This window comes from Columba livia, chromosome 2 (genome assembly GCF_036013475.1).
Source record: "Columba livia isolate bColLiv1 breed racing homer chromosome 2, bColLiv1.pat.W.v2, whole genome shotgun sequence".
NCBI classification, from domain to species: Eukaryota; Metazoa; Chordata; class Aves; order Columbiformes; family Columbidae; genus Columba; species Columba livia.
The window spans coordinates 77742278-77761480 of NC_088603.1; the positions used below are offsets into that span (position 1 = coordinate 77742278).

The window sequence follows — 19203 nt, forward strand, 5'->3', positions numbered from 1 at the left end:
TTTTTTTCCTCTTCTGACGACAAAGAAAGTCACTTCTGAAACAGCAATGCTGGTGCCGTGAAATGGCAGTGAAAAAAGAAAAGAGTAGTCAGACTCTTTCAAGTACTAATGTTGACTAGCTTTTACATCACATTTCCTGGTGACTAAAGAGGTACAGTATAAATTGATCTGACATCCATAATAGATGAACTGCAGCTTAGAATTTTTTTTTTTTTTCATTTTGTTCAACATGTTCTACATATTTACAATTAGAAAACACTCTTCTTTTAGGCAGAGCAGGTATCTGCAGTCTATGTTCAAAAATAAATTAAAACAAAAAATGAAAAGAATGAATCACAAAATTATCTTCAAAATTTGTATTCAAAATAATAATGAAACTCAGCAGTAGAATGTTTCTGGGCCTGGATCTGCTATGCATATTGTAAGGTTGTTCCAATTAGAATTAGTTGCTAGTGAAACCAACATGTTGAAGGAGCACCAAGTAAAGACATAACATGGCAGTTAATTACTTTGGTTACTCTTTCTCTGACCAGAATGCTTTTATGTATGTGGAAATTGGCCAGCTTTATGGAATGTTAGCTGCCATCAGTCACAGGACAGTAAGTCAGCCACAGGAACTCCACCACTTAAAAACCATTGAAGGCTTATTTCCTTATTAAATACAAGAGCTGGTGATCACGGTCCTTTGCCACATCTTAATTGCCAGGATAGTCCAAAAGAGAAAGAGTGTTTTCAGCTGTTTTTATGATAAACCTAGGAAGAACTTGTCCCCATTGATCCTAATAGAAGTATTAGTCTGCAAAGACTACAACATGGTAAACTATTGATTAAAAAACCCAATTCCTAGTCAAAATTTCCAATCAAGCTTGTAGTTCTGTTTATAATTTTTAATTTATAAAATAATGAAATAAACATAGCGATGTTATTTCTTCACTAGTCTCAGGGCCCTTCATTGTTGTCACACGGCTTCAAGAAGCTTTCTGCTTTGCCATTGTGTTTTTTCAAATGAAGTTACACGGACTCCTCCGTTCAATCTCTAACACAGGGATGTCAAACTCATTTTCACTGGGGGCCACATCAGACTCATGGTTTCCTTCAAAGGGCTGAATGTAATTTTAGGACTGTACAAATGTAGGAGTAGCGAGGCTGATGCGGCCCCCGGTGAAAAGGTGTTTGACAACCCTACTCCAAGGGTTTCACTTTAGAGCAAAAAGGCGAGCTTAAAAGAATCAATTTTCAATAATTGCCTCTTTTTTAGGGCTAACGTTTGCATTTCTAACATACATGCCTGTACAGTTCTGCATTTTACAATGCAACACAGATAGGTTTATGATTTCTTGGGGAAAAAAACAAGTTAGATTTCTGCACCTATTTTTCATTTGCTTTTTTTTTTTTGAGCTTGGCTTTTGTATCTTTTTATTAGATTTTGGATGGTCTCTTTACTATAAATGTCTATCTATGACTGAGAACTAGAACCTCTTTCTCATTCAACTATAATTGGGAAGAGAAATTTAGTCTAAAACAGAGAAAAATTAAACAAATTCCAATGTTATCTTTGTTATGGGCTTTTAAAAAATCACATCAGTTAGAGAACTATTTTTAGACAAAAACAAAACACTTTTAGATTTTACATGGCTATATGTAAGTACATATAAATGTAAGCATATATGTGTGTGTATGTATATAAAGACAACACTCCTAGAATATTAAGTAGGCTTACTCTAGGGACTTTTCGGTTATTATTTCTAAACATTTAATTTATCTTGAAAAGTGTTCAAATGTCTTGACAATGATCTGTCAAATGACATGTTTGCAAATTGGTCACAAGTGCATTGGCTATTGATTGTAAGATTACAGTCACAGTAAATTACATACTGGTGATCTCACATGGACAAATCTCATTTATTTGAAAACTCCTGGTTGAAAAAGACTAAAGGCATTGGCTTTCTGGCGAAGTTTTGAAGGGAATTTATGGGGTTTTGGCAGCAACTCTGTTGCTTAAGTGCAGGATATCGGCACGTGTACATACATCAGTGGACAGCAACTTAGGTTGTTTTGCTTAAATTACCAATTAGGCATGACCAATATGTGTTTTAAACATGAGGATATCAACAACTTTAATAAAGAATAAAACTAATACTTGCACAGATTATAATCATGTTTGATCTTAGTTTCACTCTGTCACAGATTTATGAAGTTGTAGGAAAAAGTTATTCCAGAAAGTCTTTTGAGTCCTCTAAATAGATAGCAAGTAAAGTAAATGTGAGCATCAGGATTGCCATGGTTGTGAAAACTGGCAGATGTGCATTTTGCTAGATATTAGAAAAAAAAAACACAGTGGTTGCCATGAGAAATGCTGTAAGCTGTCTTGTTCCAGGTACTTAAGTAAAAGATGAGTATCGGTGAGAATAATATAGAGTAGTTATCCAATAAGCAAAAGTTAGACAAGATAGTCCAGGACAAGCCTTTTCTTACCTTCATTTTCTTGACTCTGAAGGCTGTGTATGACACAGAAAATTTCTGAAATTACTACATGATTGGCAAGGAGAATTGGCGATGTATAACAGAATTCAAGCTGAATTGTTAATTGTACAAAGAAAATCAGATATGTGGTAACTACCATCTCTATAATTCAACTTCTATGTTGCTAAAACCTTTTTATTAATTCCCATAGCTATTTTCAGCATTTAATTGGAAGAAGTATATGATATTTCTGTAATATATATAAACATAGACATCTATTATATATGCATACACATATACATATATATGTGTATGGGCACATTTTAAGTAAGAAATTTACTTATATAACAATACTGTATCCATTATGAGCAGACATTCATACTTCTTCCACCTCAGTAGAGAGCCATTTGATGGTCAGTTTAAGGAAGAATATTGGACTTCTTTTGCAGGAGTAATGTTGCTTTCCTGAGTTTGCTGCTCTTAGGCTGTGGTATGCTGCAGCTAAATCATTTGTAATAGAAGTAGTCCTAATCGTTCAGATTCACATGATGTAAAGCTTTAATTTCTCAGTAGCTATACTAAAACTGGGGGCTAAGGGTGGAAGTGTATAGCTCATGAAATGGACTTTTGTGACAAATTGATGTGTTTGATGAGACTGTTATCTCCTTTGAAGACTGAAAATCATGTCAAAGTATATTTATGTACATTCTATTGCGTGTGACACTTAATAGCATTAATTTATGTTATATTAAGAAAAGAAAAGATGTATTTGCTCTTACACCCAAATATGATCCTTTGTATCTAGTTTACATATTTCGGAAATACTTGGAAGTTATAGAGAAATCTGGTAGAAAAACAACACCACGAACAACAAACCACAAACTACCCTGCCTTTGTGCTTTACTTTCAAAATAGACACATGCTTTAGCATGATTTAAAAAAAATAAACCAAACATTTTACACTCAGCTGCATAACTTCCAGAACTAAGATCTGTATTCAGAAAGCTGACTTTGCTTTTAAACTGACTGCCATGTTTTAGTTTTAAGAAAGGATACTACACATGTACGCACAGGGTTCTTTGCTAACACCATGTAATCAAGTTACTTGTGTTGTTTCAGGTGTCTGAAAAAAAAAAAAATCCTTTTCTTCATTTAAATGACTTCTGTGAATGGAATTTCTCAAATGTTGGATCTGTAGTAGTCTGGGGAGACTGGACACACAAATCTAAGCCAGGAATTGTAATTAATTATATATAAGTTAAATCTGTTTGAGAATTGGCTATAGGAAGCCATAAAATGCAATTTACAAATTATATTAAGAAGTATTATTTCACTTTTTTTTATCCAGTTTAATCAAAGTGTATCTGAGTTGCTTACCATTAACGTTAGCACTTTAAGAGCAAGACCTGCCCTTAACATATTACATCTTCCCACTATTGGCTTGCTTATTTTAATGTCTGCCGTGTTTTAGTTTTAAGAAAGGATACAACACATGTATGCACCTATTTGACCTTTTCCTTCTTATAAATGTGCAGGTATTCCTAATATTAGTAACGTTAATTAGTACCGGCTATTTCAGTCCTTACTACCAGCAGTTCAAATGCCGTAGGCTCCAATATGGTCACATGAATGTGAGAAGGGGCTCACTGCACCTGTTATACTTTCGACTCTCTTAAAAGATGAAAAATTATTTGGTGCCTGGTAGCTGCAAGAGCTCAGAAGTGAATAAACTAGGTGTCTGTAAACTGGTATCATGCATAGGTACTCAGTATTTACTGTGGCTCTGAAAAGAGGTTTCACATGGCTGTAAGCTGTAACACGTTTATATCAAAGAATGTACAAAGGGTGTAGGTTCATATCAAGAGGTATATATACTAGGTGAAGCAACATGGCTGTTCCTTAGTATTTCCAGAATGTCAATGAGATTTTTACTTTTTAGATGTGAAGCCATGAAAGATAAAAAGCTAACAGGCCTGTGGTTTAACATCCTATCTTAAGGACAACATCTCTGACAATGCAGAATGTATCCTATTGTACTGCATCGCAGTGTGAATAAAAGTGCTGATGTAAAGAATTTAGGCCCATTATGCTTTTGTTCAGAGATTATAGTGTTATAGATGAAAATTTACTGAAATAAAAGGAAGGAAAATGGATATATCAAACAATTTTTAGTGTATGATACAGGTATTTTTAAGGCTAATTTCAGGCTCTAATCTAGAAAGTTTCAGACCGCTGGGGTTTTTTTGTTTGTTTGTTTATTTCTTTCTTTTCTTTTTGTTTTGTTTTGTTTTGTTTTCAATGTACACAGATAATGGGAAATAATACATGTGTTGTAATAAAGCAGCCAGGCAAAGGGTATTACACTGAATCATTTCAGAGACATATAAAGGGACCACACTTAACACAGCCCAGGCCTGAAAATTCCACTAGGCAAAAAAGATTGTCACTCCACGGGTGCTGTGATGTCTGTTGCTGCAGTAGCTGAACATGTTTCAACATATCTATGTTGAGCAGAGCTGTTCTACCCTTCTGCTAATTGATGGGAAATTGAGACATATAGGGATTAAATGAATTTGTGGTCACCTTAAGAATTCATTTCCAAAATTTAGAACAACTAATTTACAAAGCCTAAATGCCTCATATAGTGCTTCACAAGTCATACATCCTGCTTACTAATTGCTGCGTTTGAACTCCTGTCACCTTATTTCTTCCTATGGGAAACAGTTTAGACCAGCATCTCCTGAAGCGTCGGCAGGTGGAGGTTTATGAGAACTTAGAGAAGGCAACAAAGTTAAACAATGAGTTGACAGCAGCTCAGTTCCCACAGGGCAGAAATATGGAAATTATTTATATCTTCCTGTGTTTACTGCAAGTGCTAGCTGCCTTTACTTGCTGACAGCAATTCTACAAAACCCCAATTTCTTCCAGCACCAAGAGTGAGTGATCACTCACACAGGGTGAATAGATGATTCTGGTTTTCCCATCGTGCTGCCTCTGACTTGTTGGTCTTAATAAGGAACCAAACTTCCCCGCTACCTCCCCCCAGAGAAAAAAATAAAGAAAAAAAAAAAAGAGAGAAAGGAAGTGAGGCATCCTGTTTAGAAGATATGAGGATTTTGTAGCTGAAGAAAAATGAACACATCACGTGATTTTTTTAGCTGAGGTCAGCTACTGCTATATTAAACTGTCTCTCCTGCTTTTACCTGTTAAACTTTGCATGCTCTTGTCACCTCCCCAGCATCAGCTCTGGCATCTAACCTCATGTCACCTGACCCAGGGAACAAAAGAAACAGAAAAATACTATTGACCTTGAACAATCAATTTTTCTGATTCTTTCACTAAAACTTTCTTCTTTTGGGTTTAGAGGGACACTAAGTAAGGTATAAGACAGCACAACTAGGAGCAGAGAGACCAAAAGAAGAAAAAGAGAGCTACTACTTTTGGCTGTAGCTTGAGATCTGCTTCTCTGTAATGTTAAAATTTCAAATTTGTGAATTATTTGAATTCTTCAGAAGCATGGTTTGAATCTTGCTAAGGCTGATTTTTGTCCCTCATTTTTCTGAATGTGCAGTTTCTCTCAGTTCTTTCAAGTGTGACATTAATACATTCTGATAAACTTTAAAGGAACTATGCTGTTTCTGATTACTTATGAGGAATTTCCAAATTTTATGAATAAGATTTATTTAACTTTCCTTCTTACTTTCATGTATATATAGATAACACATAGACATTATTTTTTGTGTGATAACCTATATTATTTTCTTAAGTATTTATCTTTTCTTCAGTTACAAAGAATAAAGTAGTATCAGTCATAGGTGAAATGATTTACGTAAAAATAAAATTAACAAAATGATGAAATAGAAAAAAAAAAATATATATATATATATATATACATAAATTCAGTGTTTACTTTTAATTTCATACCTTGTTCTGGATCTTGACCTGAGCTTTAGAATGATAATCATGCCAAAATGTTATTGCTAAAACTTAGTTATGTTACTTGTTTGGAACTTAGAAGAAAACTACTACTTTTCGTTTGTATCAGAGTGTATGTTTCTTTGTTTCTTGAAAACACATAATTATTTGGGAGTATTTTAAACTCATAGATTTTCCTCTGAGGATGGTTTAAGTCTGTTTCTTGAAGAGACAAAACATGTACATGATATAAGATTTTGTTTATCTTACTAAGCACAAATCTCAGGAAAAAAATAGTAGTTATACATGGACATTCAAATTTTACAGAAATCATGTACAGTAATCATGAAATAAAGTCTATGTGTGGAGATCCTAACACTTACAAAACACCTAGCTTGAAGTCAGTGGAGCTGTACAAATTAAAAAAATTGTTTATAGTATCAGAGATCTAGCAAGTATGTTCCTTGCAGAGTAAAACTCCTTTTTGCTCCGAAAATGCTACATGTATTATATACATAACTATGCAAATGATGGAATAATTTAAGGAAAAAAAATCATGATCTAAATAAGATTCCTTTAGTGTTCCAACGATTTTCTTTTCTTTATAACTGGAAATACAAAGTCTTACAGCACCGATCAGTCAGCTGATCGGAGCCAGCCCAGCGAGAGCCGAAGCCAGCGGGCTTCAGCCGACCACGAGGTTCAGCCGAGATTAGGAAGCTCAGAGGGAAACGTACAGGGACAGCGTGATTCCCGGCGGGTCCCGATCCCCGCAGCCCCGGCAGCGATTGCGAGAGAGCTGCTGACTGGGCAGGGGGCGTTCCCATGGTGACGGTGACCAGAGCCCCTCCTGTTGCCTTGAAAAAGCCTTTGGGAGGGCAGCCACTAGTCGCTGCCCACCAGGTGTAGGGAGGAGCAACCAGCTTGTGTAGCAGGTGAGTCCCACCCACACTGTGCTGCAGCAGCGGGTGTGGTAGCTTTTGTAGCAGGGTGCAGAGAGCACTTGTCGCTTGTCAGCCCCTCTAACTTATTGCCAGCATCCCAGAGTGCTGACGACCATGGTCGCCTCCAGGAGGAGAGCTTGTCTCAGACAGACTGTGGCTATGCAGACTGAGGAGGTTCTGTCCCGAACGGTGGCTGTTCAGGTCTCCGGCTGCAGGGAGTGCCAGACCCTGCTGCTGCCGGGGGAGGGAGGCCAGCACTCCACCTGTGTGAGGTGTGAGCAGGTGCAAGATCTGCTCGACATGGTTGTGAAACTTAAGGAGGAGGTTGAGACGCTGAGGGCTATCAGGGAGTGCGAAAGGGAGATCGACTGGTGGAGTAACACACTGATGTGCCAGTCAGAAAGGTCCCAGGGAGGTATCCCCCAAAAGGAGAGGGACCTCCTGCCCTCTCAGACAGAGGCGGAAGTCCTGAGACGGCCCCACCCTTGTTGCTGTCGGGCAGAGGTAGGGGACCTAAAAGACGATGAGGGTTGGAAGCGTATTCCAGTTCGGCGTCACGGGCAGCCCCCCTCCCTGCCTGTCTTGTCTCCCCAGGTGCCCCTCCGTAATAGGTTTGAGGTCCTGGATCTTGAAGAAGAGGTAGGTGAGGAGGCGGTGCCAAGCCTGCCTACAAGATCACACAGGAAGAGGTGGTTAACTTCGCAACTTAAGACTGCCTCTGATAAGAAAGAAAGAAGGGTGATTGTAATAGGAAATTCCCTTCTGAAAGGAACAGAGGGCCCAATATGCAGGGTTGACCCTAATCTTAGGGAAGTTTGTAGTCTACCTGGAGCCCGGATCAAGGATATCGCTAGAGAGCTCCCCAAACTGGTGCACCCAACAGACTACTACCCGCTGCTGGTCTTCCAGACAGATGGGGAGGAAGCTGCTTCCCGTAGTCTGAGGGGAATGAAGAACGATTTCAAGGTCTTGGGAAGGATGGTGAAAGACTCAGGGGCTCAAGTGATCTTCTCTTCACTCCTTCCATCTTCAAGTAACGATGTGGGATGGAATAGGAAAATTCAGTCTCTTAATGGTTGGCTCCAAGACTGGTGCTACAGGCAGAGCTTTGGATTTTTTGATAATGGTTGGTTTGATAAGACACCAGTCCGGACAGTGTCACGCGGGAAAGGTTTATCTCGCAGGGGCAAAAGGATGCTGGGGCAGGAATTAGCTGGGCTCATTTGGAGAGCTTTAAACTAGGCTCGAAGGGGGATGGGGTTGTAGCTGGGCTTGTCCCAGTGGGGCAGCATTCTAAAACTGATGAGGACCGGGTGGCCTCCTATGCCCCTAGGGAGAAATTGGTGAGCTCTGCTCGCTCCCTGAAATGCCTGTACACCAATGCGCGCAGCATGGGGAATAAGCAGGAGGAGTTAGAATCCTATGTTCGGTCGGGAGATTATGATCTGGTGGCAATTACGTAACCATGGTGGGACAGTTCACATGACTGGAATGTGGTCATGGATGGCTATGCCCTTTTCAGGAAAGACAGGCCAGCCAGGCGTGGTGGTGGAGTTGCTCTCTATGTGAGAGAGCAACTACAATGTACTAAATTCTGCCCAGGAGTCGATGACAAGCAAGTTGAGAGTGTATGGGTCAGGATCAAGGGGCAGGCTGGCAGGGGTGACACTGTTGTGGGAGTCTGTTACAGGCCACCAGATCAGGCTGAGGAAGTTGATGACGCCTTCTATGGGCAATTGAGATTGGCCTCACAGTCACAGGCCCTGGTTGCTGTGGGGGATTTTAACTTCCCTGATGTTTGCTGGAAGGGCCATTCAGCCAGCCAGCCACAGTCCAAGAGATTCCTCCAGTGCATTGATGATAACTTCCTCATGCAGATGGTGGAGGAGCCGACTAGGAGAGGTGCACTGCTGGATCTCATCTTCACTAACAAGGAGGGTCTGGTCGAAGCAGTAAAGGTTGAGGGCTGCCTGGGTTGCAGTGACCACGAGATGGTGGAGTTCAGCATCTTGGGTGGCAGGAACAGAATAGCAAGTAGAATTGCAACCCTGGACTTTAGCAGGGCTAACTTTGTCCTTTTCAAGCAATTGCTGGGGGAAATCCCATGGGCAAGACTGCTTGAAGGAAAAGGGGCCCAAGATAGTTGGATTGCATTCAGAGATTGCTTCTTCCACGCTCAGGATCAGAGCATCCCCACATGCAGGAAGTCAAGGAAGGGAGCCAGGAGGCCTGCGTGGTTGAATAGGGATCTGTTGGGTATGCTCAAGCAGAAGAGGAGAGTTTACAGGTCATGGAAGCAGGGGCTGGCCACTTGGGAAGAATATAAGGCTGCTGTTAGAGGATGTAGGAAGGCAGCTAGGATAGCCAAGGCCTCCTTAGAATTACAGCTGGCGAGAGGGCTCAAGGACAGCAAAAAGAACTTTTTCAAATACATAGCAGATAAAACTAATACCAGAGGCAATGTAGGCCCACTGATGAATGGGGTGGGTGCCCCGGTGGCAGAAGATACAGAGAAGGCAGAATTACTGAATGCCTTCTTTGTCTCTGTCTACTCTGCTGGAGGCTGTCCTGGGGAGCCCTGTACCCCTGAGACCCCGGATGAAGCCAGGTCAATGGAGGAGTTTGCTTTAGTCGATGAGGACTGGGTTAGGGAGCAATTAAATAGTCTGGACATCCATAAATCCATGGGTCCAGATGGGATGCATCCGCGGGTGCTGAGGGAGCTGGCTGAAGTCATTGCTGGACCGCTCTCCATCATCTTTGCCAAGTCTTGGGAAGCGGGGGAGGTGCCCAAGGACTGGAGGAAAGCAAATGTCACTCCAGTCTTCAAAAAGGGCAAGAAGGAGGACCCGGGTAATTACAGACCGGTCAGCCTCACCTCTGTCCCTGGGAAAGTAATGGAACAGCTTATCCTTGGTGCCATCTCAAGGCATATCAAGGATAAGAGGGTTATTAGGGGCAGTCAGCATGGCTTTACCAAGGGTAAGTCATGCATGACCAACCTCATAGCCTTTTATGAGAATGTCACAAGGTGGATGGATGATGGCAGAGCGGTGGATGTGGTCTACCTTGACTTCAGTAAAGCCTTTGACACAGTCTCCCACAGCATCCTCACAGCTAAGTTGAGGAAGTGTGGTCTAGACAATAGAGTAGTGAGGTGGGTTGCAAACTGGCTTAAGGAGAGAAGCCAGAGAGTGGTAGTCAATGGTGCGGAGTCTAGTTGGAGGCCAGTATCTAGTGGAGTGCCTCAGGGGTCAGTGCTGGGGCCAATATTATTCAATATATTCATTAACGATTTAGACGAGGGAATAGAGTGTACTATCAGCAAGTTTGCTGATGACACTAAGCTGGGAGGAGTGGCTGACATGCCAGAAGGCTGTGCTGCCATCCAGCGGGACCTGGACAGGCTGGAGAGTTGGGCGGGGAATAACCTGATGAAATTTAACAAGGGAAAGTGTAGAGTCCTGCATCTGGGCAGGAAGAACCCCAGGTTCTAGTATAGGTTGGGAAATTACAGATTAGAGAGCAGTGTAGAGGAAAGGGACCTGGGGGTCCTGGTGGCCAACAGGATGACCATGAGCCAGCACTGTGCCCTTGTGGCCAGGAAGGCCAATGGCATCCTGGGGTGTATTAGAAGGGGGGTGGTTAGTAGATCGAGAGAGGTCCTCCTTCCCCTCTACTCCGCCCTGGTGAGACCACATCTGGAATATTGTGTCCAGTTCTGGGCCCCTGAGTTCCAGAAGGACAGGGAACTGCTGGAGAGGGTCCAGCGTAGGGCAACAAAGATGATTAAGGGAGTGGAGCACCTCCCTTATGAAGAAAGGCTGAGGGAGCTGGGTCTCTTTAGTTTGGAGAAGAGGAGACTAAGGGGGGACCTCATTAATGTTTATAAATATATAAAGGGTGAGTGCCATGAGGATGGAGCCAGGCTCTTCTCGGTGGCAAACAATGATAGGACAAGGGGTAATGGGATCAAGCTGGAACACAAGAGGTTCCACTTAAATTTGAGAAACAACTTCTGCTCACTGAGGGTGACAGAGCACTGGAACAGGCTGCCCAGGGAGGTTGTGGAGTCTCCTTCTCTGGAGACATTCAAAACCCGCCTGGACATGTTCCTGTGCGACCTCACCTAGGCGTTCCTGCTCCAGCAGGGGGATTGGACTAGATGATCTTTTGAGGTCCCTTCCAATCCCAAACATACTGTGATACTGTGATACCCTCACATACTCTTTTGAAAAAATTCTGCCTTATGCCATATACAAAATATTTATAAAGCATTCTATATATTTTCCTAATAAAAATGTAGTGCAAGCCTATTGTAAATAAAAATGCTATGCATGTATGTAACAGAATTCATGTGAAAAACTGACAAAGCCCCAAAATGCCCCAAATTTCTTAGAATACTACATTTTTACTTTTAACTGTTTAACAAAAAGAGGTTTTTGCCTTTTTCACCTTGGTGTTTTATTTTAAGAAAGCCATTGAGCTATCATTTTATGTCTTTATTTTTTGAAAGAAATTTTTATTTTCATTCTAAAAACTTGTATAATAAATAATAAAGAAGATAAATTAAAAGTCAATAAGATACTGCATTTAGAAAAGAGAACCTTATACAGATTCTGACAGCTACAGAAATTTTGAAATTCTTTAGTTATGGTGGCAAATGCAAACAGAATTACAGCAAGTATTCTAGCTACAGGATTTCTGCCACTTAGTTTCAGTTAAATGAATGTGAATGCTACATTTTAACTGCAGAATGTAAAATATGCAAGTGTGGATAAAATATTTGAAATATATCTTTCTCTTAAAGGTAACTCAATAATTCATTTTAACACAGAGTTTATGTTAACTATTAGCAACTCTTAGCATTCTGAAATTTTTCAAGTTAGCAAAATAGTTTCCATAAGCTTCTGGTAAAGTCAATAAAGTAATTTATAGCTTCTTTTATAAGCATCTGAAACCAGACAAAATATGCAGAGGAGAAAATATAATTATTTCCTGGTGAAATATGGAAGACAAGAGCTGCATGCATTTCATCCTTGACACACATCTGCAGATTAATGCTTACTCATATAAGCAAATCCAAAAATAGAAAATGTGATGGTTACTGTATTTGGTTCAGTTTCTTTTTTTTTTTTTCTTTTTTTTTTTTTTTTAATTACCATAAAACCTACCTGTTCTTGTAAGAGTTTCCTGCACAAAATAACAAACTGTTCTTCAGAAATACGTGGTTATGATTATGTGATGCTGAAAACATGATGTAAATAAAACTAATCATCAGAATACAGTCTTGCCTAAATCCAGTAGTAGTTGTTATGCTTACAGATTCCCAAGAGACACTACAGAAATAGTGAACAACAATAATGAAACTTCTAACACATTCATTGTGTAATGGATGCTGCAATATGTACTACTGCTCTCACAGACAACAGCACGGTAATAAAAATGATAGTATCAATGCATATTACCCTGTGTGTTTTACTGCGATTTCATCTCTTTTTTTTCTCTCTTTTGCTTTGTGTGTATGTATTTTGCATATATATTTTATTTAGAGTAGCTGTTAAATACAAGACGTGTTTAAGCACCCTGTAATCCTGTATGTCTGAGATGAAAATGGACATATCTTTATTTCATATATAATGTCCTTCTATCAAACTTAATTGTTAAACGAAAGAAAGCTCTTCTATTCTGGCTATATTTTCAGTAAAAGTATTTTAATGGAAAAAATATAAATTTTAAATTGAGCCATTTAAAATATGGCCCTCTATGTTTTTACATTATACAAATCTTATCATGTAGAAATTCTGAACCAGGAGGTGCCTTTGGTTAGATCCATAAAATTTAGAAAGCAGCAATTAAGTATGAATAAATTAGTGCTAAATTTAATTAGGCATTATGCCCTCTCTTAATAAGATCAATTCAAAGATTAAAAATACGTTGTGAAATACTCATCAGCTACATACTAAAAATGTTTAATGAGAAAAAATGATAGGAGTTAATAATTAAAATTAGCAAGGTACAGGAGAATGTAGTAATATTGACCAAGGAGCCAAAAGCAGTTGAACTCCACAGGACATCTCATTGCTAACTTCCCTTTTTAAAAATTTCCTAAGAACTTTATTTATATCCTAGAAAAAATTAGTATTCACAATGAGGCGCAGGGTTAGTTTTGATTATATTTTATTTGATTGGTTGGTTGGTATGGTTTGTTTTTTTGTGTGTGTTTGTTTGTTTTTTAATTTTTTTTTTTTTTTTTTTTTTTGTAGGTTTGTTTAGTTGGTTGGTGGGTTGGTTGGTTGGTTTTATTTTGCTCATTTGTTTGTTTTAAGAATCATATTTTACCTGGAAAAATACTTGGCTCATAGCTTTTACTCACATAAATCTTGAAGATGAAATGAGTAAATTTTAAGTGTGATGAGGGCTGTACTATTCCTTCCACATGAAGAGGAAATCAAAATATTATTCTCAATATGTATACTACGTATTTAGCTTCTCTGAAGTTTCCTCTTATAGTATTTCTAAAATACAGTCAAATTGGAACAGGTTTTGCTTCAAATCCACCTGCTTTTCATTGTGACCAAGATTGTATCATACAGCTTTGGCATTCCACAAATTTAAAATGTTGAAAGTCTTTGGTTCCTTTACATTCTATATTATGTTTTGATTAACTTTTATGGGTTTGTTTAGCACCTTTTTCTCATTTTTTTGAACTATTTTTTAGTGAACCAAGTTGCCTAGTGTGACATAAATCACAGGACACTTCCAGTCAATTCTGACACTCTTTAAAAATAAAGCTACAGCAGTTATTATCCTCCGGATCTTTAGTATAGTAGCTGATTTTAATGAGAAATCCCATGTTATTGAGTTTTCGAATCTCTTAAACTCACTTTCTCATTTAATTTTTTAAGTTAATATCACTGTGAGCATTTAGCATGATTGTTTCCATAAAAGCTATCTGAAATGGCACTGCAGACAGCTCACTTCAGTGGTTTTGATTGCTCCAAGTACTAACTTTGCTACACAGTATTTTAGGTATATCCATAATGCTGTTGGAGATACGACTGGATCCCATTTATGCATAGCAAGGTTAATTTATGTATAGCTTAATGGCTTCAGTGCAGATAATACAACATAGGATCAACATAAACTAATGCACAAATTAGTATTCGTATTTCCCCTCAGGCTTGGATATGTTGTGCTGAGGAGTCATGTTACATATTCACTATTCTTACTATCAAACTAGTTAAACATGAGTGAGGTTTGCGTATTGGTACTGAAAATCACACATTCTGTCAGAGGTATTGACTTATCATTTTCTCTTGTGTGCTTTAGATCTAGTTATTCCAAGAAACAGTCAGTTACACAGTGAGAAATATACAGTATGATGTGTCATTTGAATAACAGAAGCACATGCTGCTGGAAACTCTGCTAGTGATGATTCCTCTTCAACTTCTCAGTCTTAGTGACATTTTCCTAAGCTTTCATAAATGTTTCCTGTCATATTTGTTGAACTTGGCAAACATAATAAATATAATAGTTAACAAAAAATATTTTAAGACACAAAGTTGGGATAAATTGAAGGATGAGAAGAATCTGGGGTTTTCCCATACATTTTTGACCTGCTTGTCGTGAGATCAACTGTTGAGTTATAATGAACCTACTTGCATAATTGACAATGTTGTAAATTTGTGATGTTCTGCAATAAACTGTATATTCAGGGGAAAAAAAAAAAAAATATTGGGACTACATATCCAGATGAAAGAAAAGGTAGTGGTTGTTCATTAAATCATATCTATTGAAGAATAATTGCAACTGCTTAAATGATGCTTTCGTAGTGCACTGGAGATTTTTTAATTGGTATCTTAACCACTGTAGAAAGTAGGAACCAGGAGCTACTTACACAGCCCATTGCCACACTGTATCAGTTTTGAGTTTAATATTTGTTAAACACTCTATTTTCTTCTTTTCCCTGCATTTTGTTGTATATGCTGCCCAGTGCGTATTTGCTGGCTTACATTCATGTAGCTTACTTTTGTTTAGATATTTCAAGAACTACAGTATCTTCATTCTGTATTTTATGTATTCTCTTGTGTGCTTTATGGGAGGGTTTTCAAGAGTACCACTTGCTCACCTGTAAGTTGTATTCTACTTATGGCAAGAACTTCATCTTTTCACATACAAGTAATTTTCTCGAGTTAAGGTATTCTTCCTTATCTGGAGAATAAAGGAACTCCAAAAAAGAATATATTAGCATTTTTATGACTGACTTCAGAAGAATAGAATTTCTGCATCTTGGATGGACTGATCTGTATTTGGGTTCTTATACTCTGCTAATTTAAGAAATTACACAACTTCTTGTTCAAATTCAAATTCTAAGAATGGTTATTTCAGTGTAGCTTTTATATTCTCAAATGCAAATGTCAACAAAACAGAGCAAAGAGTAACTCAGATCCCTTTTTTGCTTTCATATTGGAAGCTATGGGACTTTTTTTACTGTTTAAATCATTTTCCTCTAATTCTCTTTTCACAGTAAAACTCATCTTTTTTGGGGGCGTCTTTTATGGACACTTTCTCAGCTTAAAGTACGTAATAGTACTTATACTATCATCATCCTCATCAAATATAGACATCTCATAGACTTGAAATTTCACAGGCAGTATCAAAGCACTGGATCCTTTTATTCATGCTTCTCTGTTGACTCTAATGGAGGGTCAAGCTGGACTAAGTGATAAGGATAAGAACGGACATCATGCTTTTTATGCTATCTATTCCTGTAGAGGTTCTTCCTTGCAAATATATTTAAAATTAAATATGACAGGTTCACTGTCAACATTTTTCCTTAAAAGATTATCAGCAAAGCAAATTCTGAATGGCTTCTCTATTTTTCATCTGTCTTTTAAAGAATGATTCTTGGTCTCTCTGCATTACACGTAGTAGGGTAATTCTTCCCTTCTTATTTTTATAAAAGAGAGTTATAAACTAGAGTCCTGTTCCATTATACTTACTTCTGTTACTGCTCTCAGAGATAATTATTGGCTTCTGGAAATTATTTTGCAAAGATACATATTAGTCACAAATGTTGACTGGTATTTTATTGTCCCTCTTATCAATGCCATCATCCAGGACTGACTTTGCAAACCGTTACAGTAATTCATGATAAGTAAATAACTCCTGAGAATTCACGTTAGTTGTTTCCCACAGCCTATGTACTTTTTGTTTACTCCTCTCATCAGAGAGACTGTCTGTACTGTAAAAGAGTGGAGCACTTAAGTAATCATAACTCCTGATGAATGTGTGCTGGTTAATATTATCTATCAATTTATATTATTTAAACAAAACTCAGAGAATTATTTTCCTTTGATACTATGTTTTTCACCTGTCTTCTATCACTCCACATTTTCACTTCTCATTACAGCTGTTTTGAATAGCCGTGTTTATCCATGAAGAAATGCATTTTTTAAACAAAAAGAGTTATATATTTGAAGAAGGTGTTCATATGGTTGATATCTTAAAAAAACCCAAACAGACAAGTCTATAAAAAAAAAAAAAAAAAAAAAAAAGAACAACTACTGATATCTATACCAAAGAGGAAAAATAATATTTAAAAACATGTATTTGCGGAAACATATTCGGCATAATTTTGATACATGATGATTTATATACTTACATGTTTAAGGGTCTCTGTCTCTAAAGATGCAGAAAGGTTTAGTAAATTAGATTTTACAAACACAAAGAGGATACACTTTATGCAAATGATATTCTCAGCTGTGGCAAAACTATGTAGTAACTGATAAGACAACCATATATACATTCCTTGATGGTTCTGGTAGGCTTAAAAAAGCAAATAGTAGCTTGAAATGTGGCAAAAAGATTAAGAAGTGAATGAAAATGAAACAAATATATAAAAGCAGGAATCAATAATCTGTGATACATTACTGGCACCGTAAATTGTTCCATGGATATTCACACAAGCTAGAATTAAGTGCCTCAAGTAATAAATTACTTAAAAGTTCCAAATGAACTCAAACCCATTTGTATTTTATATAAATATAAGTTTTTACCTACCAACTCCAGACATCTCCGGAATACTGGCGGTGTATGTGTCCTTGGTGAATTTTGGTTCATTGTCATTGATATCATGGATTTTAATGATAAATTCAGACTCTGGCTCCACTTGTCTTCCAGTTTTTCTGTCTATAGCCTTGGCATGTAGCACATACAGGGATTTTTCTTCTCTGTCCAATTTCTTTGCAGCATGAATATCTCCTGTATTTTCATCTATAATGAACAGACTGCCAGCCCCATCTCCTGTTAATATGTATTTTAAATTTCCATCTCCTTTATCTTGGTCAGTGTGTAGCTTCAGGGAGGTAGAAAAGAAGAATTCTATAAATATATGTGTTGTTATTACAGACCAAATCATTCAGCATATATGAATAAGTCTGTACAATCTTGACTATAATTGGGGCCAGTAGTGGTTATCCTCTGTTTCACTGTTGGAAAAATTGCAAATTTGAGACTCAGTCATACACAAAAAATAGCTCCAAACTCATAAGGACACAAGTGACAGTAGAAGATATTGGCATAGTATTTAAAATGGCCAGCTAAAACCAAAAAATGATATTTCTTTGAATAATCTGTCCAGAAACTACCAGAAGTCTCCTTTTTGAAGATAACAGGGGGTGTAAAACTCCCAAGTTTCTATCTGCAAAATAACACTTGTCTTCCTATTTATTGACTGCTGATAGGGCAATCAGTCACCTTGTAACAGTGTATAGGAAGGGGGTTTTAAGGATTACAGCTTCTGAAATTCCCCAAATCAGCTATAAATCCTCTTATCTAAGCAACTTCAGTTTCTACTTGCTTTTTTTTTTTTTTTTTTTTTTTTGTGTTAGGCGTATCTTACCTCACTTAATTACTTCCTTCCTTCTAGTCCTCTCCACTCAGGAGAAATAATTTTCAAGAACACTAGGAGGTAAATTTTCAAAGCAGTGAGTGGCATTTAACAGTCTTTTTCCTACTACACCTCTTAATAAGAGTTCAAAACTGTATCCCTGTGAACTTACAGGCACTGATTAGTTTGCCATATAGCAGCATTATGAAAAAGTTCCTAAAACCAAAGCCAAAACAAGGTATTGAAGTTGACCCACAAACTATAAATTCTCATATAATACTCCATTTTGGAAGTCTGTTTTTCTAATTTCATTTACAGGAACCCACAGATCTTTTTTTACATGCATCAGCATCATATTTTCCTTAGCTATACGTTTACAGTCACATCTGGCCATAGATCAGTGACCTGAGTGTTTTTCAGGTGGGGACAGTAAGAATCCAAACATTTTTTTGGTTTCTCCAAGTACAAAAAAATAACATATCATCTACCTGAGAAAATATTGTTCAGTAGCAGTAAAGCTGTTATTCTAGATAGTCACTAGAGCCAGATAAGTTATATTATACCACTTCTTTCCTTGTTTTATTTTTTCTGTATTTCTGCCAGTGTTTACCTCCATGTTTGTAGCTGGGTTGTTACATCTTCTGATTACTTCACCTGTATGAAGGGCAATTGTGGTGGATACTGTTACATTTCTTCACTTTTTTAACACTATAACCTAGTGCATACAGCACTCAAAAACTCCCTGTCAACTTGCCAACTCAACAGACAATACAGAGAAAATAAACTTAAATATAGTACGGGTATCTTGACATATAATGTGGAGAAGTATGTAATCCATATACAAAGTTCATTAAAAATATTTTATTATTGTTTTCATATTTGATCTGATTTCGTATTTGATTCTTTTCAGAAAAAAAAAAAAGTTAAAAGTAGACATATTTGTATGACAAGTACAAAATCTAGCATCTTTCTCTTGGTCAGATGATT

At 37.7% G+C, this 19203-nt stretch overlaps 1 protein-coding gene across 7 annotated transcripts in view; it reads right to left on the reverse strand.

Moving 5' to 3' along the window:
* LOC102097569 (cadherin-9) overlaps window positions 1-19203 on the reverse strand; it is a 101207-nt gene that overhangs the window by 33116 nt on the left and 48888 nt on the right. For 4 of the 7 annotated variants that reach the window (XM_065052592.1, XM_065052591.1, XM_065052590.1 and 1 more), the window contains one exon: window positions 17388-17682. The exons of 2 other annotated variants lie outside the window; for them this stretch is intronic. In XM_065052592.1, the coding sequence (XP_064908664.1) occupies window positions 17388-17682 (295 nt within the window). Of the gene's footprint in view, window positions 1-5666; window positions 5720-17387; window positions 17683-19203 lie in introns of those variants that run through there. One more of the 7 variants, XM_065052593.1, reaches the window with a different exon arrangement.